At 44.9% G+C, this 23,557-nt stretch overlaps 1 protein-coding gene across 1 annotated transcript in view; it reads left to right on the forward strand.

Moving 5' to 3' along the window:
* TNFRSF21 (TNF receptor superfamily member 21) overlaps window positions 1–23,557 on the forward strand; it is an 83,211-nt gene that overhangs the window by 17,038 nt on the left and 42,616 nt on the right. Inside the window, exons 2-3 of the mRNA XM_030886908.2 lie at window positions 12,198–12,849; window positions 14,231–14,728. Of these exons, the coding sequence (XP_030742768.2) occupies window positions 12,198–12,849; window positions 14,231–14,728 (1,150 nt within the window). The remainder of the gene's footprint in view (window positions 1–12,197; window positions 12,850–14,230; window positions 14,729–23,557) is intronic.

The following is a 23,557-nucleotide window of genomic DNA, read 5'->3' on the forward strand; positions in this document are numbered from 1 at the left end:
GCTTCCCTCCTCTGCACAGCAAACACACGCAGAGGTCAACAAGCCAAAGAAGCAGAAATTCCCACACAAACGCAGCATTTTTTTGCCCTTTTCCTTTACTTCCTCCTCCCATTTGGCCTCACCACCTTGTGGATAAGCTTGCCTTTGAGACAGACAGGGGCCACCCACACCCTCACAGATCTGGACACACCCACCCAAATGGTTTCTTTTGTTTTTTGGTTTTCATTCTGTCTCCCTTCTGCTTGCATGCCCCTGAGGACACACACCCACCCACTTTCACCCTGCCATGGCAACAGAACTCCGGTCCAAGCTATGCCCCTTTCCCCCTCTCTTCTATGCCCGTTAGCCTTTCCCTTTTTATTCCTTCTTATTCCTCTTCTCTCTTTCTCCTCCACTCTCTCTCTTCTTTTTAACTCCTAGTCTCTCTCTCTCTCTCTCTCACACACACACATGCACACACACACACACACACACTCTTCTTTTGATTGTTTGATTGTTTGCTTACACTTCCTGCCTGCCCCACCCACTATCTCTTTCTGTTCTCTTTTTCCTCATGAAATATATTTGCATGAAACCTACTCATTCTTACTACCCCTCTTAAAATACATTTTTCTACTATTTGTACAAACCTCTTGGTCCATTCAGACAATCTTTATTATTATTATACATTTATGTTAGTTTCTTTCTTCTTCCCTCACCTTGCCCACTTGTCCATCACGCTCCTCACTAGACGTTATTTGGCTCCTATTAGTCCTCTCGTGCCATTTGACAGAGCCAAGTACCCTACACGACCCAGTATCCCATTCACCGCTTAAAGCTGCACCACAATGCCATGGAAACAGCAGTCAAGCACAGCACACTCCAAGAATCAAGAAAACAAGCACAAATAACTGAAAATTACCCCAAATCAATGGAGTACTCTGAAAAGAGAGGCCTTGGAATTACCAGAAATATAATTCAGAAGAATAGTGTGTACGTGGGCCTTCAAGAACTCTGGGGGGTTCTATGAGAATAACCGAAGGAACTGGAAAACTAGAAACCTTGTACCAAAAGGCAAAGCAGAGACACACAGGAGAGAACAATTAGACAGCATGGTAAAGGACCCGAGTCATTGAATGGAAGAAAAGGACAACTGGATCTAATCGCTGAAGAAATACTCCACAAAAACAGCAAAAGACTCCCAAGAAAGCCTGAGAATGAGGTGGGCACTATTAAAAGAAACAGCCTATATTTCCTTGGGATCCTAAAGCAAAAAGAAACAAAATAATCCACAGAGAAAATAACTGAAAAATTATGGAAGAATATTTCTCCAACATCATAAAAGAAGAGAAGTCACTATTCAGAAAGCTAAGAGAATTCCAAACAGAATGCATCCCAAAAGACAAACATCATGACCTATCGCAGTCAAACTCGCCAGTTTCAAGGAGGAGAGAATCCCAAGTGTAGCTAATGAAAAACAAGCAGTTGCCTACAAAGGAAAATCAGTAAGAATAAACTTTATGTAGGCAAGAAGACAATGGAATAATAAATATAAATTCCTGAAAGAAAAAAACAAAACAAAACTTCTGATCAATAATTCTACTTCCAGCAAGATTATCTCTCATATACTATGGAGAAATGAAAATATTTCCAGACAAGGAAAATCGAAGGCATTCATAAAAAAACGAGAGCAACATTACAAAAAATATTCATGGAAAGAAGTAAGGGACACAACACAAACAGACATATGCTCTCCCAAGTTCCCTGCTACACAGTTGACCATAGAAAGCTGAAAAGAGCCCAAACACCCATTTGTAGAACAATGGATAAAGAAACTCTGGTACGTACACACGATGGAATAGTATGCACCCCTAACAAGCAGTGATGAAGCCATGCAGCAACTCATGACATGGATAGACCTAGAACCCATTCCACTGAGCAAAGTTAGTCATCACAAAAGGACAAATGTTGTATGCAGTCCTGGCTATAAGTATAAATACCAAGACAAAGGCAAGCAGCTCTTCTCAGGTTATATAATCTTCTAATTGGTCTCTGAGGCAATGAGGTGGTATGCCTGCCTTATGCGCATAATCCTTATGCGCATCATTCCTTTATTTGTATATCTTGAAAAAATGATTATCAGAAGATGTGGGGTTAAGGGTAAGAGGGAACCCCACAAAACATCACAGGTTTGGTAGGCGCAATTGTACAGCGATAATAAGTAGAGATTATAGTAAAGTCATAGAGAGCATGAGAGTTAAAGGATAGAGTCAAGTAATGGAGTCAGACGCAATTCATGGTAGCATATCTCACCTCAGCCCGGCTTGATGGTCCTCGTGGAGGGGGCTTAGCCGTCAGAGAAGAAGCCGCTGCTTCATCCTCCTTAGTCACCTTCTCCAGCCACCCTCCCGAGTACCAGGGAGCCTCGATATTTATTGCTAACCACGCATCATAGAGTTATACATCACATAAAGGGCTATACAATTCATTCTAGAACAAGTTCGATCACTCTAATGTCTCACATAATAAAACAGACAATTACTATTCTGGGAGGCATGCAAGTTCCCTGATAGTGGACAATAACCTGAGTCACCAGGAGGGATATTAACATAGGCAATACAATCAATAGGAGAGGAATCACCTAGGGGTGTGCCCACATTGGTTGTGGAATAGACAGTGGTATCTGCTTGATCTAGACAGCTGATAATGGCTAACTAACCTTGGTCACCCTTGGGCGGGTTTGACCTCTGGTAAGTCTGCAAGTGAATAGACCACCATTATCCTTATCAGAAGGGAGTGGGTCTTATTCAGGGTGAGTCAGACTAATAGTCTAGCCACTACAGATGGCCAGTGTTAAGGAGGATAACCTCTGACCTACTTTTGCCCACAGTCACTCTTAAGCAGCTAAGTTTGGTACATATTTTGGGGAGACAACTTAAGAGAATTCCTTCTGTTCCCCACAAGAAGAGGCCTCACATCCACTGAGGGTTAGGGGAGAAGGGGAAGACTGGGCAGCTCCTGCCATACAGCACTGGTCCACAGTCACCCCAAGACAGCAGACAATCTTACAAGGGTGCCCAGGGAACTTTACTGGAAAGCCAAGCCCAACGGTTGGGTGGGGGGTGGCAGCATCTCTGTCTGAGAGAAGGTGTCTTCACATCTGTTGGGGGATAAACGAGGAGGAGCAACCTGTCATTGGGGAAAATGCTAAACATTACCTATATAGACCCCCGGGAGGAGAATAGGTCCTGTACCTGTTTCTAATCAGGTACCTTTGACCACGTTTCTTTCTGGCCCCTCATGACCCAGGCTGTGTTTTATAGACCATTGGGACTTTAGACTTTGTGCTTTTGACGTGCACAGCATTCTTCATAGGCCACACTAGAAAGATCCAATTTGGAAGCCTCACTAATTGAACCAGACTTTAGCTTAAACACACCTTCCATTATTTCCATCACCAAGAGCTCCTATGTTGTGCAAAAAAGGTTAATAGACTCAGTTGCTAGCCAAAAAGATCAGAGATTCTAGTCCACCCTGCAGTGCCTTGGAAGAAGGGCCAGGTGATCTCCTTCTTTAAAAAAAAAATCAACCATTATAATGATGTCTCTGAAATAGACCAGGGACATATATAAACCATAGATACATGAATGAATTTTGAGCTCACAATCATAGTCCTAATCAAATAACAGTTCTCGTGACATGGCCCCACTGGATACGTACCCTCATGAAGATATCACTGAAGATATGGGTGCTATCACAGAGTGTGGAGAAGAAATCAGATGATGTCTGACTATCAGAAAGAATAGCATTTGAAAAAAAAAAAAAAAGAATAGCATTTGGGTCTTAAACTCTTGTCTTAAAACAAGCAGCTATCTAAGTGGGGTGTCAGTTAAGTCTAAACGGAGGAAGCATCTAACGTGTGATCTAAAGATTGTAAATCATAGAATGCAAGTTCAGAGGAGAAACTGTAGTAAAGCTTAAATTCTGAGCTTCTGGTTTGCAGAAGGCTATGGATGTCGGTGAAAGCCCAAAATCCCTCTGCAGAATCCCCACATGAATTAAGCTTATGGTGAATCCTCCCTTACCATTGACCAGGAATGTTGAAAAGTGGTTCATACAGAGGTAGTTAAGTTAAAATTTAACCCCTTAGCATTTGTTCTCCCTTTTGATCCATCTTAAATTTGTTCTAGTTTTTATTATTTTCTGCTTTCCTTTGCGCTGAGGATTTTCTTTTTTTTTTTTTATTGTTATGTTGTGGGTATGATTTTCTTTAGATGAAATCCAGGATATATAAGTCTATAGAGATAGTAACTTGATTAATAGTTTCGTATGGCTTTGGCAGGGGAAACCAGTGGATCATTAGGAGCTAAAAATAATGGGTACAATAATGAAGAAAATGTTTAAACATTGATTGTGGTGATGGAAGTAGATGATACATCTTTCTCCCTCAGAGCGGCTAGTGGGTCTGAGCCTCCATCCTTTCAATTAGTAGGCAAAACATTTAACCATTGCAATACCAGGCCTCCAAGAGAACCTAACTAGGCATAAATGAATGGCTGTCTGTGTTCTAATTCTCATGTACAAGAATAGGTAGCACGTGGGATTTAGTTTTCTGTCCCAGAAGATGCTTTGTTTATTATTATTATTTTCATCATCTTCAGTTTTGAGGTGGTTGAACAAGGGAGGAAATGTAATCAATGTACTCTCTCTGCCCTCGAGCTGCTTATAATAATAAAGGGAAGATAAATATATACACTTATGAGGCCATTAGGAAGCATTACAAGACAATATATAATTATCTACCAAAGTCATTAACAGAAACAGGAAATGTGACGAAGAGGTCAGCTCCTCTGCTTGGGAATCTGGGTGTCTAGGAGTAGTTTTCAAAGGCTTCATTGCAAATGTAAACTATCCCAGGCTCCCAGTAATTGGCATTACATACAACTTAATCCAATTAGCTAATTGTACAGGTTAGTAGAATGGGGTACAAAGAGATGAACTCCCTGAACTTAAGGCAGAGACTGAGTGATGCAAAGGGTTACCGTGCTTAGCTGCCAACTGAAAGGTTCAAGGTTGAGTTCCACCCAGAGACACCTTGGTAGAAAGGCCAGGAGATCTCCCAAACATCCAGTCACTGGAAAGTCAGGGAGCACAATTCTACACTGGCACACACAGGATCACTGGGAGTTATAATGGCAACTCAATGACAAGTGGTTTTCACACAGGAACACAAGTCTTCTGTTCTTAAATCTATGCCCAAATATTTGTTCTGCTCTCAGTTTGGTCTTCCTGTGTACGCCCAAAGATACAGTAGGTACCTCTGAATAGGAAGAAGAGGATGGGTTGAGAGAGTCCATTTGTGCACTGTACTGTCAGACCGCTAACCACAAGGTTAGCTGTTCAAACCCAACAGCCACTCTTTGGGAGAGAGATGAATCCATCTGGTTCTATGAAGAGCCACAGAGCCTTGGTAAACCCTATGGCGGGTTGCAATGAGTCAGAGTCTACTTGTTAGGAGTGGGTTGGGTATGGATTTTTTGTTTTTGTTTTTGAAGAGAGCATTTCCCAAAGGACTGAGAGGGGCCTGGTTGTACCTGTCAGTTGGAATGGGAAGGAAAGAAAGGGGAACTTGTAGTCTAGGCTTCAAGGTGGAAGGGGGAGAGGGGAGTATGGAATATAGGCAAATGGATGCACACAATGATAGATGGTCAAGGGAACGGCATTAGGAAGACTCTTTAAGGCCTATTCAGACTGTGGAAGAGAACTTGACTGTTAGAAAGAATGAGGCAGGCTGTCTATTCCGACATGGAATAATTTCAGTGCCACCGCCTGGAAAGATGAACAGAAATAAATTGCAGCACAGAATGGATGGCCTGTCTGATTCAGATATGTAAAACAAACCAAAGCTCAAAGCAACTGAAGCAACCAACTTAAAAGTATGCATTGTGTGTGTGTGTGTGTGTGTGTGTGAATGCACGAATGCATGTGCACAAAGGCTCATGAATGGGTCTGGAAAGATATGCACCAAATTTGAGCAAAGACTTAAAACAATTTACTGTATATACTCGAGGATAAGCCAACCTGAAATTTTCAAACTAAAATTTTGAAAAATTTGGGTCAGTTTATACTCGAGTGTATAGGTTCTTTCTCTATATTTCCCATCCGAATTATTACAACATTTTTGTGTTATAAATATAATAACAAGTATAATAAATCAGTATAAAAAGAAGATTAAGACACTAAAAAGTGCATGACTCAGGAAGAGATGAAGGAAGGGGCTATTTCCAATGTATGTTTCATAGAATCCCAGCATATTAGAGACAGAGGGGTCCTGAGTCAGTTTACCTGTTGCTGTCAAACTCACCTGTGATCTCAGGTAATCAGGTAATCTACCTGCAGATGTGAGTCTTTGAAAAAAAACAAATGATTCCCTGGTGATTCTGATGCTGCGTCTGAAGAGGAAGGCTGCGTGTAGTTTTGCCACCTTTGTACAAAGAGAACTAAGGGTCTTCAAGAGTCTCCGGGGCGCTTGGGCTGTCTGTCGCCTCTTGTAATTCTCACCAGCCTGCTTCCTGTTTGGTCATCTTTCCCAGCAGGCATCATCTAAATGTGTTTTTTATGCTACTTGGGGGAACTTCCTTAAATGCTACTTTTTCCACCTCCTCCGTCTCCTCGTTAGCTACTCCTCTTTGCGAATGGTAGTAGCTGGAGGCAAAAGCTCTAGTTTTACATTACGATTCTTCAGATGGTGAAAAGGAAAAGAATTTGTCTTATGTTCCATCCGTGTCTTTGTAAAGAGATAGGGATGCTACCACCTCCGCCTCCCCTCCCTTAGTAAATGAGCCCTCAAAGCCCTTCCTCCAGCTTCTTAGCACAGGTGGGTGTCTCTGGTTAGCCGTTCCTTCAGAGTTGGGAGACAGTTTAGAGGTCTGTCTAGCTCAGTAGTTTTCAAACTTGTTTTGAGCAGTGCAGTCTCCTTCAGATGAAATCTTATTTGGAAACTCCATTAGACAATTGGCAACATGAGCTGCTCTCTTTGAGCCCTGCATTCTGCACTTCCATCTGGTCTCCACCCAGTGGGCAGCCCTGAGAACTCTGTTCCAATGTAAAAATCATTTGTTCCTCCTCGCTTAGATAACCCCTCACCAAATCCAGGTGATTTTAAACACCAAATCGATTGCCTTCTCTCCATGTTCAAGGCCAACAGCCTAGTTCAAGTTACCATCAGCTTTAACTTTCCAAGTGGACTTCTTCTCTATCCCCTTTTACCTTCTGCTCTGCAGCCAGAGAAATATTTAAATTCAAAAATCTGATTAGATAGCCCTTCTTTTCTTTTCTCCCCCCCTGGGAAAGCATACCTAACTCACTGCCATCCAGTCCGTCCAACTCACAGCGACCGTGGGCTGCGCACGTGTAGGTGTAGTGGGTTCCACGGAGAGCTGCGACCTGTCAGGTCAGCAGTTTGAACCCACCAGCAGGTCCATGGGGAAAAGATGAGGCTTTCTGCTCCTGTAACGATTTACAACTTCAGAAACCCAAAGAGACAGTTCTACTCTGCCTTATAGGGTCACTATGAATTGGAATTGACTGGTGAGTTGAGTTTATATAACTGTACACTAGGGCTTTAAAAAGTTTGTGAGAAATTCCATTATCTTTTAATTCCATGGTCCACAAACTTTTTGATGCCGCCTCATATAATGGTGTCTCTTTACATTTTGGATGAAGATAAAAATCTGGAGTGGCCCCAATTGTAACTCTAGCCTTTGTGTCACATCTTGAGGTAGACCCTTTTAGTGACATCAAAGTTCTTCTGCTGTGGTTCCTCTGTCAATTCCATCTGACTCGCCCTGAGTTACTGTCTACTTCTCTGTCCTTCAGTGCTACTCCAAAGCATTTCTTTCAACTTACCGTATAGCTCAAATATAAAGTGAGTTTTCCCACATATTTTTAATGCAGTTTTGGCGGTAAAATTAGGTGCCTCGGCTGATATTTGGGTCTGCTTATAATCGAGTATATACGGTAATTCACTGCCGTTGAGTTGAAGCCTACTCACAGCGACCTTCTATGGGGCAGGGTCGAGCTGCCCCTGCGGGGTTTCGAGACTGTCACTATGGGAGTAGAAAGCCGAGTCTTTCTTCCTCGGAGCGGCTGGTGGTTTAAAACTTGTGGTTAGTTGCTCACCTCATAAGCATGACACCACCAGGACTCCAAAGCACTTCTTTAGCACCCCAGAACGATGCCCTATCTGCTAACCCTCTCTCTGAGAATCTTTATTTCCCCTCCACGATAATAATTGCAATTCTTGCTAAGTTATTTATGGCGTCGTCAGCAGGGTTCGTCAGCTTCTCCTTAGCACGCTCCGCGAGAAGCTAGAAGGATTCCGAGGTTCTGTTCTCTGCACCTGGGTTCACGCAGAGTAGCTCCCCAGTACACATCTGCCGAATGCACTCATACGTGGAGTCCCGGGTTTGCACAAATCTCCTTCATAATGTCGAGCCTACAGTGAACTACCTCGAAAGGCAAGACAGAAGTGGCCTTGCTAGTATGATAGGCATTGTGGGAGTAGCCTCCTAAGGTAATTTAAAGGTCATGTGAGAGCCGGGATCATGCTGTCTAAATAGTCCTGAGATTTGCTTTAATTAGAAACATGATCAGTTATTCTAAGTGAACAAAGCACCGAGAAACCCACTTAAAGGATGGGGAATCAGCCGGGTGGAGTGGGGCTTGGGGGTAGATTTTTGTGTACTGCGTGGGATCTTCTAAGGAACCCATGGTCTAGGAAACCCTGTGGAGCGTTCTGCTCCGTCACCTGGAGTCACTATAAGTCAGGCAGCACCTTGATGGCGCCCAATCCCAATAACCAGGGCCCTTTGATAATGTGGTGATCAGAAACCCAGATAGAACCGGCTGTCCCCACTGTCTTCAGCGGTGGCTGCTGCAGCCGCATTCAGAAGTGCACAGTGCATATCCTAAGGAACTAGATGCTGCTAGGAGGCCAAGTTCCCCCATCCTTCAACCCTCACCTCCAGACCCTTAACAGTGTTATTTGCAACACCCCCCACCCCGTGTTCTCTTTGCTGAGTTACCTATTCTCCTGGGTGTGTGTTTTCCCGGGCAGTAACAAAGGCCCACTTAGAACACACAGTGATGCTGGAACCTGGCCAGGTCTCCAATCCAGTCTGCGCTTCCATTTCATTTGCTTCAGTGTAACAACCTGCCCTTTGTGTGGTTGATACCTCTCTTCAAACTTCCAGAACACTGCAGCTTCCCCAAAATGGCTTTTGTCCATAGAAACCAGCTAATCTAGAACGTGCAAAAATTGAGAGGGAAAAGGGGCATTATATTTTATTAGGGGCTCATATAATTCTTATCACAATCCATACATACATCAGTTGTGTAAAGCACATTTGTACATTCATTGCCCTCATCATTCTCTAAACATTTGTTCTCCAATTAAGCCCCTGGCATCAGTTCCTCGTTTTCCCCTCCCTCCCCGCTCCCCACTCCCTCACGAACCCTTGATAATTTATAAATTATTATTTTGTCATATCTTTCACTGTCCGATGTCTCCCTTCACCCACTTTTCTGTTGTCCATACCCCAGGGAGGAGGTCACATGTAGGTCCTTGTAATCAGTTCCCCCTTTCCACCCCACTCTCCCCCCACCCTCCCGGTATCGCTACTCTAACCACCGGTCCTGAAGGGATCCTCTGCCTTGGATTCCCTGTGTTTCCAGTTCCCATGTGTACCAGTGTACATCCTCTGGTCTAGCCAGATTAGTAAAGTAGAATTGGGATCATGATGGAGGGCGGGGTTGGGTGGGGGCTGTAGGAAGCATTTAGGAACTAGAGGAAAGTTGTCTGTTTCATCGTTGCTACACTGCAACCTGTCTGGCTCATCTCCTCCCTGTGACCCTTTTGTAAAGGGATGTCCAATTTCCTACAGATGGGCTTTGGGTCTCTACTCCGCATTCACAAAGGGGCATTTTTGCAACCTCTTTGGTGACAGAAAAGACTGGAACAATCTTGCCCTGGCTGGATCCGCCAAATGGACTTTGGCCTCCCCGGGGCAGGCTTTTTGTTCATCTCCTTACCTAGAGCATCTGTTAGGTTCGGAGGTGGGGGCCAGTTTGCGAATCGAAGGAGCAAGAAGAGGAAAGGTGGAGCCAGCATTCACAAGGGAAACCATTGCTGAGCTTTTACAGGGAGTTTGTTTACTTCACAGCCCGAAACGATGTTAAGCTTCTTAATGTGAAAATTAATCACTAACTTGGTTTTTGCCTATGGAGCCTGGGTGGTGCAGTGGTTATGCGTTGGGCTGCTAGCTGCAGAGGCAGCGGTTCGAAACCACCAGCTGCTCTGTGGGAGAAAGATGAAACACTGTACTCTGGTAAAAAGAGGTACAAGCCAGGAAACCCCCAGGAGCAGTTCCGCCCTGTCCTATAGGATCGCTGTGAGTCAATAGACATGATAGTGAGGTGCCTTTGCCTCGCTATAAAGAAAAGATGACACTGTTCCCATAAGCTGAAAATTTGTTTTAGATCTTATCATTTAGCCAAAGGCAGCTCCAGCAAGGGGGTGAGGGGCTTTAAACTGATCCTTTGTTTGTTTGTTTGTTTCAGGTAGTTAAGCTTAGGGAAAAACACACCTTGAATTCACTTTCAAGGAGGCTAGGAAACAAAACAAAACAACAAACTGAAAGACATTGTGATCACTTTGACAGAGGAAAAAAAAAATCTTGCTTTACTTTCTTAGAACAGCCGGCACACAATTAGTGGCCAAGCTAAAAGGCACTTGCCCTGTCAGAACTGGTAGTTGGAAGCAGCCATTATTTTCTTGACACACAACCTTTCTCCATTTCATAAAGGACATCGAAAGCTTTACTGTTGGGGAATAAAAAAAAAAAAGCAACTTTTCTCCCTTCTCACTAATGCAGATTCACTTTGTTTTTAAAGCTCTCCTCTCTCCCCAAAAGGAACCCATGAGCTAGCACACAAATATAAATTACCTGCCCTCTGCCCCTCACCAAGTTCTCAGTCTGGGAACAGGTGTACACTGTTGTCTAGCTGGGGGACGTTCGTGTGATGGGAGTTAGGTAAACTTGGCTGTGGAGCACCACTCGCCGGACCCAGCCCTGTGCTTGGCCTCCTTGGAGTCTGCAGGTCCAGGCTCCTGATGGCCATGGCCTTCAGAGGCTGAACAAACCAGATGTGGATCTGGAAGCCTGGGCTCTGTTGTTTAAAGCACACCACCAAGAATACGAAGAGCCTGCTCTTGTATGAAAAGGAAAACAAAATTGTTTGACTTCTAATTGACCAAGCATCTAGAAGACGCCGTGCCGGTCTAGGTTGTAGTAGCTAGGTGTCTTTGAATCAGTTGGGACTCACAGCAAAGCTAGGTACCACAGAACGAAACACTGCCCCATCCTCTGCCATCCTCACATTCATCCTTATGTTTGAGCCCATTGTTGCAGCCCGAGTGTCCTTCTGTCTTGTGGAGGGTCTTCCTTCTGTCTTGTGCCTGGGCTATCCATGCTATAGACAGAGAAACTTGAACAAATGCCATCCTAGTGCTTTATCCTAATGTCAGAAAGTGGCAGCTTAACGTTTGGGGCGCCAAAAGGTAGACAAATATTCAGCAAGTTATTTTCTTCTTGGATTAGGAGTTCAACTTTTATGTAGCATATGAGCCATAAAACACTTGAAGGTGCACAGGCTCAATTGTATTTCCGTGATAAGTTTGGGAGGTGTCATCAGCTTCAGGTTACAGATGGAATAAAGAAAAGGTCAAGCAACTGAAGGATTGCATCCCAGCTCGTAGGGCAGGTGCTTCGAGGCTCTCGGTGGTGCAAGGAGTGAAGCTCTTGAAACAAAGAAAACGTTGGTGGTTTGAACCTATTGAGAGGCGCTGCAGAAGCAAGAACGTCTTGCCGATCTGCTTTTGAGAGTCCCTGCCTTCAAAATCCTCTGAAGCGTAGTTCTACTCGGCACACTCAGGGTCACCATAACTCAGAATCAACTCCATGGAAACAACTAGCTTGGCTTCCTAGGTTACAAACTAGGATGGGATTCAAGTCTTTGATTCAAGTCTGTGTTGGGTTGCAGCAGCAACCAGAGGCATGATGGTGGTGGCCTTTGGATTGTTCTTTCCTTAATTCTCAGCTGTGCCTATCTAATGCCACCTTGGTTTTTGTGCCCCCTCCCCCTTTTATTTCTTTCAGCTCGGGCTCCTTAGCACCATCACCGCTCAGCCAGAACAGAAGGCCCCGAATCTGGTTGGCACGTACCACCATGTCGACCGTGCCACTGGCCAGGTGCTTACCTGTGACAAGTGTCCAGCAGGAACCTATGTGTCTGAGCACTGTACCAACACAAGCCTGCGTGTCTGCAGCAGCTGCCCCAGGGGCACCTTCACCAGGCATGAGAATGGTATTGAGAAATGCCATGATTGTAGCCAGCCATGCCCATGGCCCATGGTTGAAAAATTACCTTGTGCTGCCTTGACTGACCGAGAATGCACTTGCCCACCCGGCATGTTCCAGTCTAACGCTACCTGCGCCCCCCACACGGTGTGCCCTGTGGGTTGGGGTGTGCGAAAGAAAGGGACAGAGTTGGAGGATGTGCGGTGTAAGCAGTGCCCTCGGGGTACCTTCTCTGATGTGCCTTCTAGTGTGTTGAAATGCAAAGCATACGCAGACTGTCTGAGTCAGAACCTGGTGGTGATCAAGCCGGGGACCAAGGAGGCAGACAATGTCTGTGGCCCATCCCGGTCCTTCTTGAGCACGACCCCGCCTCCCCCTGGCGCGGCCATCTTTTCACGCCCTGAGCACATGGAATCCCAGGAAGTCCCTTCCTCCACTTATGTTCCCAAAGGTAACTTACCCTCATGAGTGATTTGTTTGAGGAACGCTTTAAACTCGGTAGGGCTTAGAGACCCAGGAGTCTTCTTCATTTTACATACTCTAAAGTCACGTTCGGAAGAAGGGGTCTCCGTTTGTGACTAATTAAATCTGGCTTCTTTAGACGTATTCGATTTTATTCCAGAGGACTTCTGTTAAAGGAGATCAAATAGCTAAAAGCGGGGACCCCGTGAGGCGAGAAAGTACTAACTGAGAGGAACAGGAGAATGTGTGACCTTGTGTGAGGCACTTAGTCTCTTCAGGCTCATGCTTCACGCTGGGTGAAGTGGATGTCTAATGGCACAGAAATGGAGTCAGTCCCGAGTGCACAAAGCCAGAAGATAAGGAAGAGGGAGAAAGGGAGAAAATGTTATTAAATCAGGAAGCGAGGGATGAGTGTTAGATCAAAGGTGGAGCAGGGAGTGGGAAGACAAGTTAGAAGCTTCCAGAAACAAGGACATGCTTCCAGTTGGAAGGTAACTAGCGTTCTCATTTAGAAAAATCATCACTTGACTTCCCCCTCCTCCAAAGATTTTGACTCTCTAGATCATTTTCAAGCATCCAGTTTTTCTCATAATGCATTTCGAAGCTGAGTCAGAATAGAGAAGTTTACCTTTTATTTTCTAATTCTTTCTGATTGATCTCAATTGCCACGAGATGGTAACCAACTTGAGCCATACTTCCTAAGGCATTCTCATGCGTGGTTACACTGATTGTCCTGATAGTCCTGTGAGGAGAGGCTTCTCCCAACCTCTCTTTCTGAAATGAAGAACTGCATTCAGAGGGCTCCAATGGCGTGTGCCCAGGTGATTGCACGGCTTGATACAGTTCAGGCCGGGTCCTGCCTTTGGGACCCAAAATCCCTAGTGTGTACATTCCTTAACAAAGGTTACTCGTGGAAGCTGCTCTGCCGGAAGTCCACGAAGGGGCAGATGCTGAGAAAGTTCTGTCCTAGTTTAAACCTTCTCTTGCCCCACCACACCTTGAATTTGAGCTCTTTTCATTCTTTTGGTCAGTCCCTGTCCACCCCCCCTACCCCCACCCCATTATGAGTTAGTCAAAAGGTGGGGCAGAAGGAGAAGCTCCCACGAAGGGCCGATGTAGGACCCTTGAAGATGTCCGTGGCATCTTCAAGGCCCGAAGGCAGGACGTGTAGTCGTTCGTTTTGACCCTCCACATGAAGTTGCCCTTAGGCCCTTTATGGCAAATGTGCAAAAGAACTGAATTCCTAAACTCCAAAGGTCATCTCCGTTTTGATCATCGGGTCTGACGTGGAGATGAGTCGGGAGCGGAGGGACTATATAGATCCCCCAAATATGGAAAAGCTCTCCCCCCTCCCTACTCTTTTTTTGTAGGCACGAACTCAACAGACTCCAACGCTTCTGCCTCTGTTAGACCAAAGGTACCGAGTGGCATCCAGGAAGGGACCCTCTTTGACAACACAAGCTCCTCCAGGAGGGAGGAAGGGGCCAACAAGACCCTCCCAAACCTCCAGGTCATTAAGCACCAGCAAGGCCCCCACCACAGACACATCCTGAAGTTGCTGCCTTCCTCCATGGAGGCCACCGGGGGCGAGAAGTCCAGCACACCCATCAAGGCCCCGAAGAGGGGTCATCCCCGACAGAACCTCCACAAGCATTTTGACATCAACGAGCATTTGCCTTGGATGATCGTGCTCTTCTTGCTGCTGGTACTGGTGGTGATCGTGGTGTGCAGTATCCGGAAAAGCTCCCGGACGCTGAAGAAAGGGCCCCGGCAAGATCCCAGCACCATCGTGGACAAGGCCGGGCTGAAGAAATCCATGACCCCGACCCCGAACCGGGAGAAGTGGGTCTACTACTGCAATGGCCACGGTGAGCCCTCTGTCTTTTCTCCTTGCTTCCAGATGCCCTGGGCTTGGCTTTTCTCGTATCAGTTGGTTGGAGGAATGGGGCATGCGCAGTTTCTGCTCTCTCTTTTGTAGACCAAGCGCTATTTGATCTACTTGCGTTATGGAAAACCAGGTGGTCAGCATTCGCTTAAAGTGTTCAGAGACAGTTAACTCCACCTCCTCCCTTTTCCCTTGGCACCTTGAAAACACGAGGGTGTTGCAGTCAGAGCCGGGAGAGTGACCCCAGGGACTTGGTGCAACCTTGACGTTTACCCAACAAGGAACTGAATCTGAGTGCTTTGGCTGTGTTGTTACGGCCCCATTGTTTGCTCAGGTCAGATGGGACTAGATTCTTGGTGTCCTGACTATTGGAGCCCTTATAACCCCCACCCCACCCCCTACACTCCTAGAACTAAGTAGGAGCCGAAGTGGACTGGTGCAATCGTTAAGTACTTGGCTGCTAACCAAAAGGCCGGTAGTTCAAAGCCCTCAGCCACTCCATGTGAGAAAAAACGTAGGCAATCTCCTGCCGTAAAGACTTCAGCGTAGAAAACCCATTGGAGGCAGTTCTACTCCTATAGGATTGATTCAAGACTACACAATAGCAACAGACCACTAAGAACAGAGAGACGTGGAGGTGGGGGAACTGAAGTCTGTCCTTTGAATCTGAGCCTCGCTTTAGGTTTCTGTCACTTGAAAAAAGTGTAAGTTTATATGTAAATGAAGAAATTCTTTTATTGCTTAAAAAAATTGTTCCATGTAAATTTTTAGGATTCCATTTCTACCAGGTGGGTAAGAGAGTCTTTGGGATGATAGCTATCCCATGCTCAGTAAGCTGATGACTTGGGGAGACAGGGCCCTGCATCTTTTACCTAATAGTCATGTGTGGTGATACTGGTTCCATTACGTCGGTCTTTCCTCTTTAGAGGGCATAAAAACAGCTGACGCAACTTGCCCCAGCAGCTAAATTTGATTAGAAGACTGGAATTCTCAGACCGGTAGCAACTTCCCTTTCTCTTTCATGTCTAAATAAGAGTACAGTTTCAAGTTCTCATCATCCTAGTTCAGACACCTTCCTTTCCCCTGAAAGTTAACAATTCTACTTCTGCGAATAAACCAGAAATTCTTGCACTGGAGGGGAAAAAAACACACAAAGATCTTTCATTCTTAACCTAGCATTATGTATGGTAATTTAATATTGGAAACAAAACCGAGCACCAGCTGTAAGGAATTGACAGTCAGTTGATGGCATATCCATTTTATGGGATAATGTGTGGCCACTGAAGATTTGATGAAAATGCTCCCCACCCCCCATGATATGGGTTAAAGTAAAACAAACAGGCTGCAGACATCATATCAATACTCAAACTCTTTGAACGTTTACAACAAAGATTGAAATGAAATAGGCCAAAATGACAATAGTGCTTTTCAATTAGTGGGATTTGGGGATTCGTTTTTTATCATTTGTTTGTACATTCTCTAGTGTTCTATAATAAGCATATGCTTCTTTTATAAACGTGGAGCCCTGGTGGCATAGTGGTTACTCATTGGACTGCTAACTGAAGAGTCAGCAGTTCGAAACCAGCAGCCACTTTTTGAGAAGCTTTTTACTCCTATCAAGATGGAGTCTCAGAAACCCACCGGGTCAGTTCTAAGCTATTCTACAAGGCTGCCAAAGGAGCCCTGGTGGCATAGTGGTTTTCTGTGGGGCTGCTAACCAAAAAGTCAGCTGTTTGAACCCACCAACTGCACTGTGGGAGCAAGACATGCCTGTCTTTTCTAGGAAAAGCTTTCCGGTCTCAGGAACCCACAGGGGCAGTTCAACCCTGTCGTATAGGTTTGCCGTGAGGACTGGTTCCATGTCAGTAAGTGTAGGGTTGACATGAGTTGGAATCAACTGATGACAGCAGGTGTCATCGTACTTATAGTCAAGGGGCCCTGGTGTTACAGGGGTTAACTGTGTGGCTGCTCACTTCAAGGTTGGCAGGTCACACTAAGCAGTTCTGTGGGTAAAACCCTCGTCATCTGCCTCCATAGAGGTCACAGTCAAGAGAACTCTCTGGGGCAGTTTTGCTCTGTCGTGCAGGGTTGCTTGACTTGTGGGCACCTAGTAGTAACAGCAACATGTTTATAATTAGAAATTTAGTTGATGATGATTTTAAAATATGTAAGTTTGCTTCCTTGTACTGAGTTGGGTGAACCGTCCAAATCCAGACTGAGTTGGCCATTTTACTTGGGAGAGAACTCTTGGGAGACTTGAACAAGACTCCTCTGTAGGGTAACCTTGTGAGGGAAGGTTAATCCCTCTCCCCTTGTTATTAAAAAAGGAGATTTTCTGGGGCTGTAGGTTAGTCATAAGGCTGCTAATTGCAGGGTCAGTGGTTCAAACCCACCAGCTGCTCTACAAGAGAAAAATGAGGCTGTCTGTTCCCAGAGAGATTTGCAGTTTCAGAAACCTTCTATGAGTTAGAATCAACTCGATGGCAGTAGAGTTTTGGTTTTATTAAAAAACAACTTTATTTAAACATATTTCCCCCCTCCAATTCATTCTTTGGATATTTGGAAAAGTTGAAAGAAAAGTGCAAAGAAATGTATACCTGTGCCAGGTTGACCTCGATGAGTCTTTTGACTTTATCCTTTGCTCTTTCTATAAATCACATATGCAATTTTATATTGTGGAATACATATTATATGTAATAATCATTTATACATAGCATAATGCTATACAATATACATAGCAAAACCAAACTCACTGCCATTCGGTCAATCCCAACTCATAGCGACCCTATAGAACAAGAGCAGAACTTCCCAGGTGGGTTTCTGAGATGCTAACCCCTACAGGAGTAGGAAGCTTCATCCCTATCCCATGAGTGGCTGGTGGGTTTTTTTTTTCTCAATCATTTCATTAGGGGCTCATACAACTCATCACAATCTGTACATACGTCATCTGTGTCCAGCACTTTAGTACGTATGTTGACTTCATCATTCTTACGACACCCACTTTCCACTTGAGCCCCTGGTGTCAGCTCATTTTCCCCCCTCCCTCCCCACTCCCCCATCCCCCCGAACCCCCGATAATTTATAATTTATTATTATTTTATCATATCTTACCCCATCCCACGTCTCCCTCACCCACTTCTCCGCTGTCCGTCCCCCAGGGAGGAGGCCACATGTAGACTTTGTCCTCTGTTCCCCCTTTATCCCTCACCTTTCCTCCACCCTCCCACCATCGCCACTCTCTCCACTGGTCCTGGGGGTGGCTGGTGGTTTTGAACTGCTGACACTGCGGTTAGCAGCCCACTACATCACCAGGGCTCCCCTTTAAAAGTCATGTACCTATTTCAACCTCCATAAATTTGACATTGATGTTCCTTCTGTTCTTTCACACTGAGACGGCTCTGACTCGTGGCCACCTTATGCCTAACAAAGAAAACTGCTCCGCCCTGTGCTGGGATTGCTTGTGTTGGAGCTTGTCTTGGCTCTTGCATCCATCCGTCTCTTGTTTTTGATCTTGGGGTCCCTTCTTTTTGATGATGATAACTTTTTCAAGCATGCTGTCCTTTTCCTTAGTGATTCTTCTTTCTGATGAAGTTTGGCCATCCTCGCTTCTAAAGAGCATCCCAGTTTTATGTCTGATTGGCCATTTTGCTCTGTTAGCAAACGCCTTAGGAAGGTTTGCTTTAAATCGTGCTCTAAGTGGGCAATCAAAATATTTGCTCTACCCTAGGTGTAGCTCATTAGCAAAAAGCAACCTGAATATCCTACTGGAAGGATGTAAATATTTTCTCACCCACTTTATTGGAGACACTAGGGTGTTTCCTGTTTGCATTTATGGATTAGACTGTGAGCACCTGCATCTCTTCTACAGTGTGCTTCTCATAATTCTTGGGAACACAAAGTTGTAGAAGAAAAACAATGCAACATCCAACAGCAGAAACCAGTTTAATACAGTGACCTTGGCCTTCCTTATGACCATGGTAACCTTGTAAATTCCTATGCCTGTGTCCTTGAAGCAATATCCAATTTCGTAGGAAGAAGGGAAGTGCCAAGTCAAACAAAGCCCAATCATGCCTTCGGTGAAAGCACAACTTCAGCCATAAGCTTTTCAAACCAGGTCACAGTCATCTCACTCAGGTGTAACGATCTCTTCTGATAATTTAAATCTCTACCTCCGCCCCATCCCCCTCTTCTCTCCCTCCCTGGGGCCCCCCCCCACACAAAGTTTTGCATTGGTAGGTTTATATTTAAGGAGTTTTCCTAAGGAAGGTTTTTTTGTCTTCCCAATTATGACTCCAATGTACACGCAGGTACAATCCTTTATAAACAGAGGTTCTCTTTAATAGGAGCCCATTCTGGGAGCTTCCAGGCCTCTGCGAACAATGCCTCGTTGATCTGATTGCAGGGAGTTCTGGGCAGCCGATGGTAAAATGTTGGTCTCGTAAAATCTTTTCCTGGTCCTTGTCCATTTTACAATGCATAGTCTGGCGGATAAAAGTAGTGATAAAATTGATTAGCTCTACCCACACCTAATTCTCCACAAAAAGGTTAAAAAAATATTGATTAGCCATGGATGGCTCTCCACCAAGAGATCACAAAAGGCCTCGTTTCACCCTGCCCACTTTAAGCAGACCATGCTGTGTCCTCCCGGGCCATATGACAGACTGTCAGTAGTGAAAAGCCAGCCCATTGGCTCTTATATTTCTTACAAATCTTTTTTATGGGTGGGCTCCACTCACTCCTGTCTGCACAGCAAAGACGCCTTCTCCCCAAAACAGCAATCCTACTTCCATGGGGTCGTAGGGTTGGGAACCCATGGGAGGCCGGGAGAATGAGCTGAGGGTGCAGCGGTGTTTTGTATGCTGCTTTCCTTTCCAAAGTCAAGGCAGTTTTATTTTTGGTAAATTGAGACTGCAGGAGTTGGAAGTCTTTTCAGAGTTAATTATGTACAAAAATCAATTTGAGAGTTTATTACCCAGCACAAGTGTCGTCAGGATGTAAGTCTATTAATGTTCAATCTGTCCTTTCTAGAAATGGATTTCTTTGCCTTTATCTCCCATCAGTATAACTCGAACAGAACAGGATACATGACAGTGGTATATGTGTGTCTGTGCGTGCGCGCATGACGTTCACATTCATTTCAAATTAAACTGAATGCAGGGGTGATGTTAATTTAGGGTTACCTGGAAAACAACATTCTTCGTATCGTCTGTTTAGACACAAAAGGAGCATAAAAATACAGATGAACCTTTGTTCATTCATAACTGAGTGTACATTTGCACACACACTTCAAATGAATTCGAAATAGCCACTTCATTCACTTCCTGGTCAGTGTGGTGGTGTTGGTTGACCTGGGTTCAATAGAATGAGGCGTTGCCTGCTCTTACACCACCTTCATGATCATCAGTAAGTTCAATTTCATTGCTGTGGGCACCTAGGGGGCGTAGCTTTCACACTGTATTGAACAACGAAAGTGCTGTTGTGATTCAGAGGGTAAGTTTGCTGGCTGCTTTTCAGGAGTGCGTCACCAAGGCTAATAATCTATCGTAATCTGGAAGTTCCCCTTTGAACCTGTCCACCAAGTACCTGCTTACAGTTGGAATACTGGAGACATAACTCCCAGGATTATAACCATACACGGACCCCCCCCTCCCCAGGAGTAGACAGTCTCATTTTTCTCCCGTGGAACTTCCCAACTTGGGGCAAGCAGTCCAATGCTTACCCAACATCAACTGGAAGGCTTTTTGACAGACACGTGGTGGTCCTCAAAACCTTAAAGCAGAATATAATAATCTATTGTCCGGCTGCAAGTGAGAATGAGGGCTGCCTAAGTCATGGCCATTTTCTCTTCTTTCATTCTCGCGCACTTCCTTCTATTTCTCATTGAGAAAAACAAAGAGGTATGAAGCTGGGTTTCCAGCACTGTGTTGTCCTTGGAACTTTGAGAGGAAGGTCTGAAAAGCAGGTGAAGAAAGGAAATCGCCCTGAAGGTACTGTCAGAGAAAACTCTGCAAGGTGATAAACAGTGGGAACAGTCACCTCGCTCTTAGATCTTCCTCTACCTTTCAGACTTCAGGCTATGGAAAAAAAGGATCAGAGCCCATGGGACTGGATTTATCTTGTGTCAAGTAGAGCTGAGTTCCTGGCAGCAGCCTGTCCAGTGCCCGGCCTAGGGGAGGTGGTAGGCTCTTGAGGGCGGCCACTCCCTCCCTGGGTAGTTACTTCAAGCACGTGACACGAAGGCGAATTTCCTTTGCTTTGAGGACAGCAGGGAGGGTCAGAGCAACAGGCCGCTTTTTTTCAAGTAGACTTTGAACTCGGAGAGCAAAGGGACAAAGGTCTCAGGTTGTAGAAGTGGACTCTAAGACACTTCTTCTGAATTCGGTTAGGTTTACTGGACGTTGCCTTTTAACTGTTCACAGGTGTGCGGTTTGTCTGGACATGTCGCTTAGGAGCTCATTCCGAGTGGTGCACTTTCAGTGAAAACCTTTACTTCACTAGCACTTGGTCAATAAGGTGTTTAAAAAGCACTTGTTCGCAGATTGAGGTTCCCGGAGGCTCTGATGTTAACGTATTTAGGGAGAGCAAATGACTACATTCTTTTCTTTCCTTTTTAAAAATATAAATCGTTTTATTGGGAGCTCTTACAGCTCTCACAACAATCCATACATCAATTGTACCAAGCACGTTTGTTCATATATTGCCATCATTTTCAAAACATTTTCTTTCTGCTTGAGCCCTTAGTATCAGCTCCTCTTTTTTGTGAATGACAATATTCTGAAGAATTTGCGATATACTTCTTGAGGTGAAATCAGGTGAGTGCTGGGCATCCTCGAGTAGCAAGCAGAAGTTTGAGTATCGAACCCATTTGTGCACATCGCTCTTCTCAGGAAGCACCGTTGGAACCAAGGACATACGTGTAACTTTATCCCTACCTGCTCTGGGCCTTCCCAGACAACAAAGTAAAAGAGAGTCATTCCCTGGGAACTCTTAGAAAGATTCTAATAATAGTTGGTATCGTTTTCTGCAGTTTTGGTATCTTTCCTCTCAAGACAATCACTGGTTCTATGATTAGTATAAAACAGTCACACACACATGCATTTTTTAAAAAAAAAAGGAAACCAAGATCAGTTAGTTTTTTGAGAGATCATTGATTGAGGAATTTAATGTACAATGGCTTGCTGAGTGAGAGCTATTGTTATCTTGCCTGTTGTGGGGCAGATAGGATGTGAGAGGGACTAGAGTGAGGGGGTATTGTGTGGACTTTTATTCTTCATTTTATTTTGTACTGTAGAGAGGAAAAAAAAGCCAAATAATAGGCAGTTAAGATTGTAGACTTAAGCGTCTGGCTCCACCACCTGCTGTGTGATTCAGAGCATGTTGCTCCACTGTTCTGTGCTTCTGTTCGTGTGCAAAAGGGGGGTTGTGATACCTAGGTCAGTGTGAGGAACAGATGGAACTATGTGTGCCCAGTGCTTAGAACATGGCTTTGCCACAAGGTAGGTGGCCTGTGAGTGCAGACCATGATCAGGGAAAGAATGACCATGATGGAGATGGTCCTTGTCGTCCTCACCAACATCATCGTTGCTGTTGTCATCGTCACCTCCATCTTTTCTGGTATTTCTGACTCACTCGAATGTTGACTCACTAGGTGATTGGCCATCAGTGACCCAGAAGCATTCTCCTCTAATCTACTGGCAACGGTGCTAATGCAGTGCGTTTCCCTCTTGGTAGCTTCGAGGGGGAGAATGTAGGCTGCTTATTGATCAATACAAGTACTGTAGATCTCTCGGGCAGGCAGAAAGCCCCTTAGATAATCAAAGGAGACTCCTGAATGGTGTTATCTCTGAGTGTGGACCATCTCTTCCACGGAAACATTTTCCCTAAACCACCTAACCCAAACACAAGCCAACTGCCATTGAATCAATTCCGACTCATAGCAGTGCTGTATAGACTTTTGTAGAATTTACTAGATCTCTCTAGGATAAGGTGACCAGATTTTAACATCGGTAAAGTAGGACACCATTGATAAAACTCATATCCTGGCGAAATAGCCACATGGCAGCTGAAAACCGTATACCCTAGTTTATCGAGCATTCTTTCCAAAAATTGGGACTTTTTAAAAACGCCACGGGAAGCGGGAAAAATTTTTAAAAATCGGGACTGTCCCACCAAAAGCGGGACGTCTGGTCACCTTACTCTAGGCGTGAGCAGCTTCAGTTTTTCTCCTGATGAGGAGCAGCTGTGGGATTTGAACTGCCCACCTTGCAGTTAACAGCCCAGTGTTTATCCCTCACACCATCAGGGCTCCTTAAACTGTTTGTCAAGGTCAACACATGTTTTTGTATCAGCATACAGATAGTATGTATTTTACCTTTTGAGGATTGTGTGGTTTCTGTTGCAGTGATTCCACTCTGCCTGTGTAGCCTGAAAGCAGCACTATGGTCTCCCTGGTCAATGGCACAACTCAAGAAACAAATCTGCTTTTTCTCAATGCATTTCTTGAATTCCTTACGTTTAGCAATCACTGTTTCCCAAGCTGCGAACAGGACGAATAGAGAGCAGGACCATCAGCTGTGTGGGAACGAGGAAAACGGGGCATTTCACGTGCTCCGTCCCCTTAAAAAGTATCCCAGTCCTTCCAGCTCCTGTAGCTACCAGTCTTTACCAGGAGAGCTCACCATACTGTGGGGGCTCCTCTCACCAGGTCTACCTGCCACACCCAGAACCAGACGTGGGGAGGAGAAGGATTGTTCCGCTCCTTCTCCTGGGACCTTTTCTGCGCAGTGACCTGATGGACTTCGAGTGGAGAGAG

This window comes from Echinops telfairi, unplaced genomic scaffold (assembly GCF_000313985.2).
Source record: "Echinops telfairi isolate 266 unplaced genomic scaffold, ASM31398v2 ScPeMD7_3533;HRSCAF=4204_1, whole genome shotgun sequence".
NCBI lineage: Eukaryota > Metazoa > Chordata > Mammalia > Afrosoricida > Tenrecidae > Echinops > Echinops telfairi.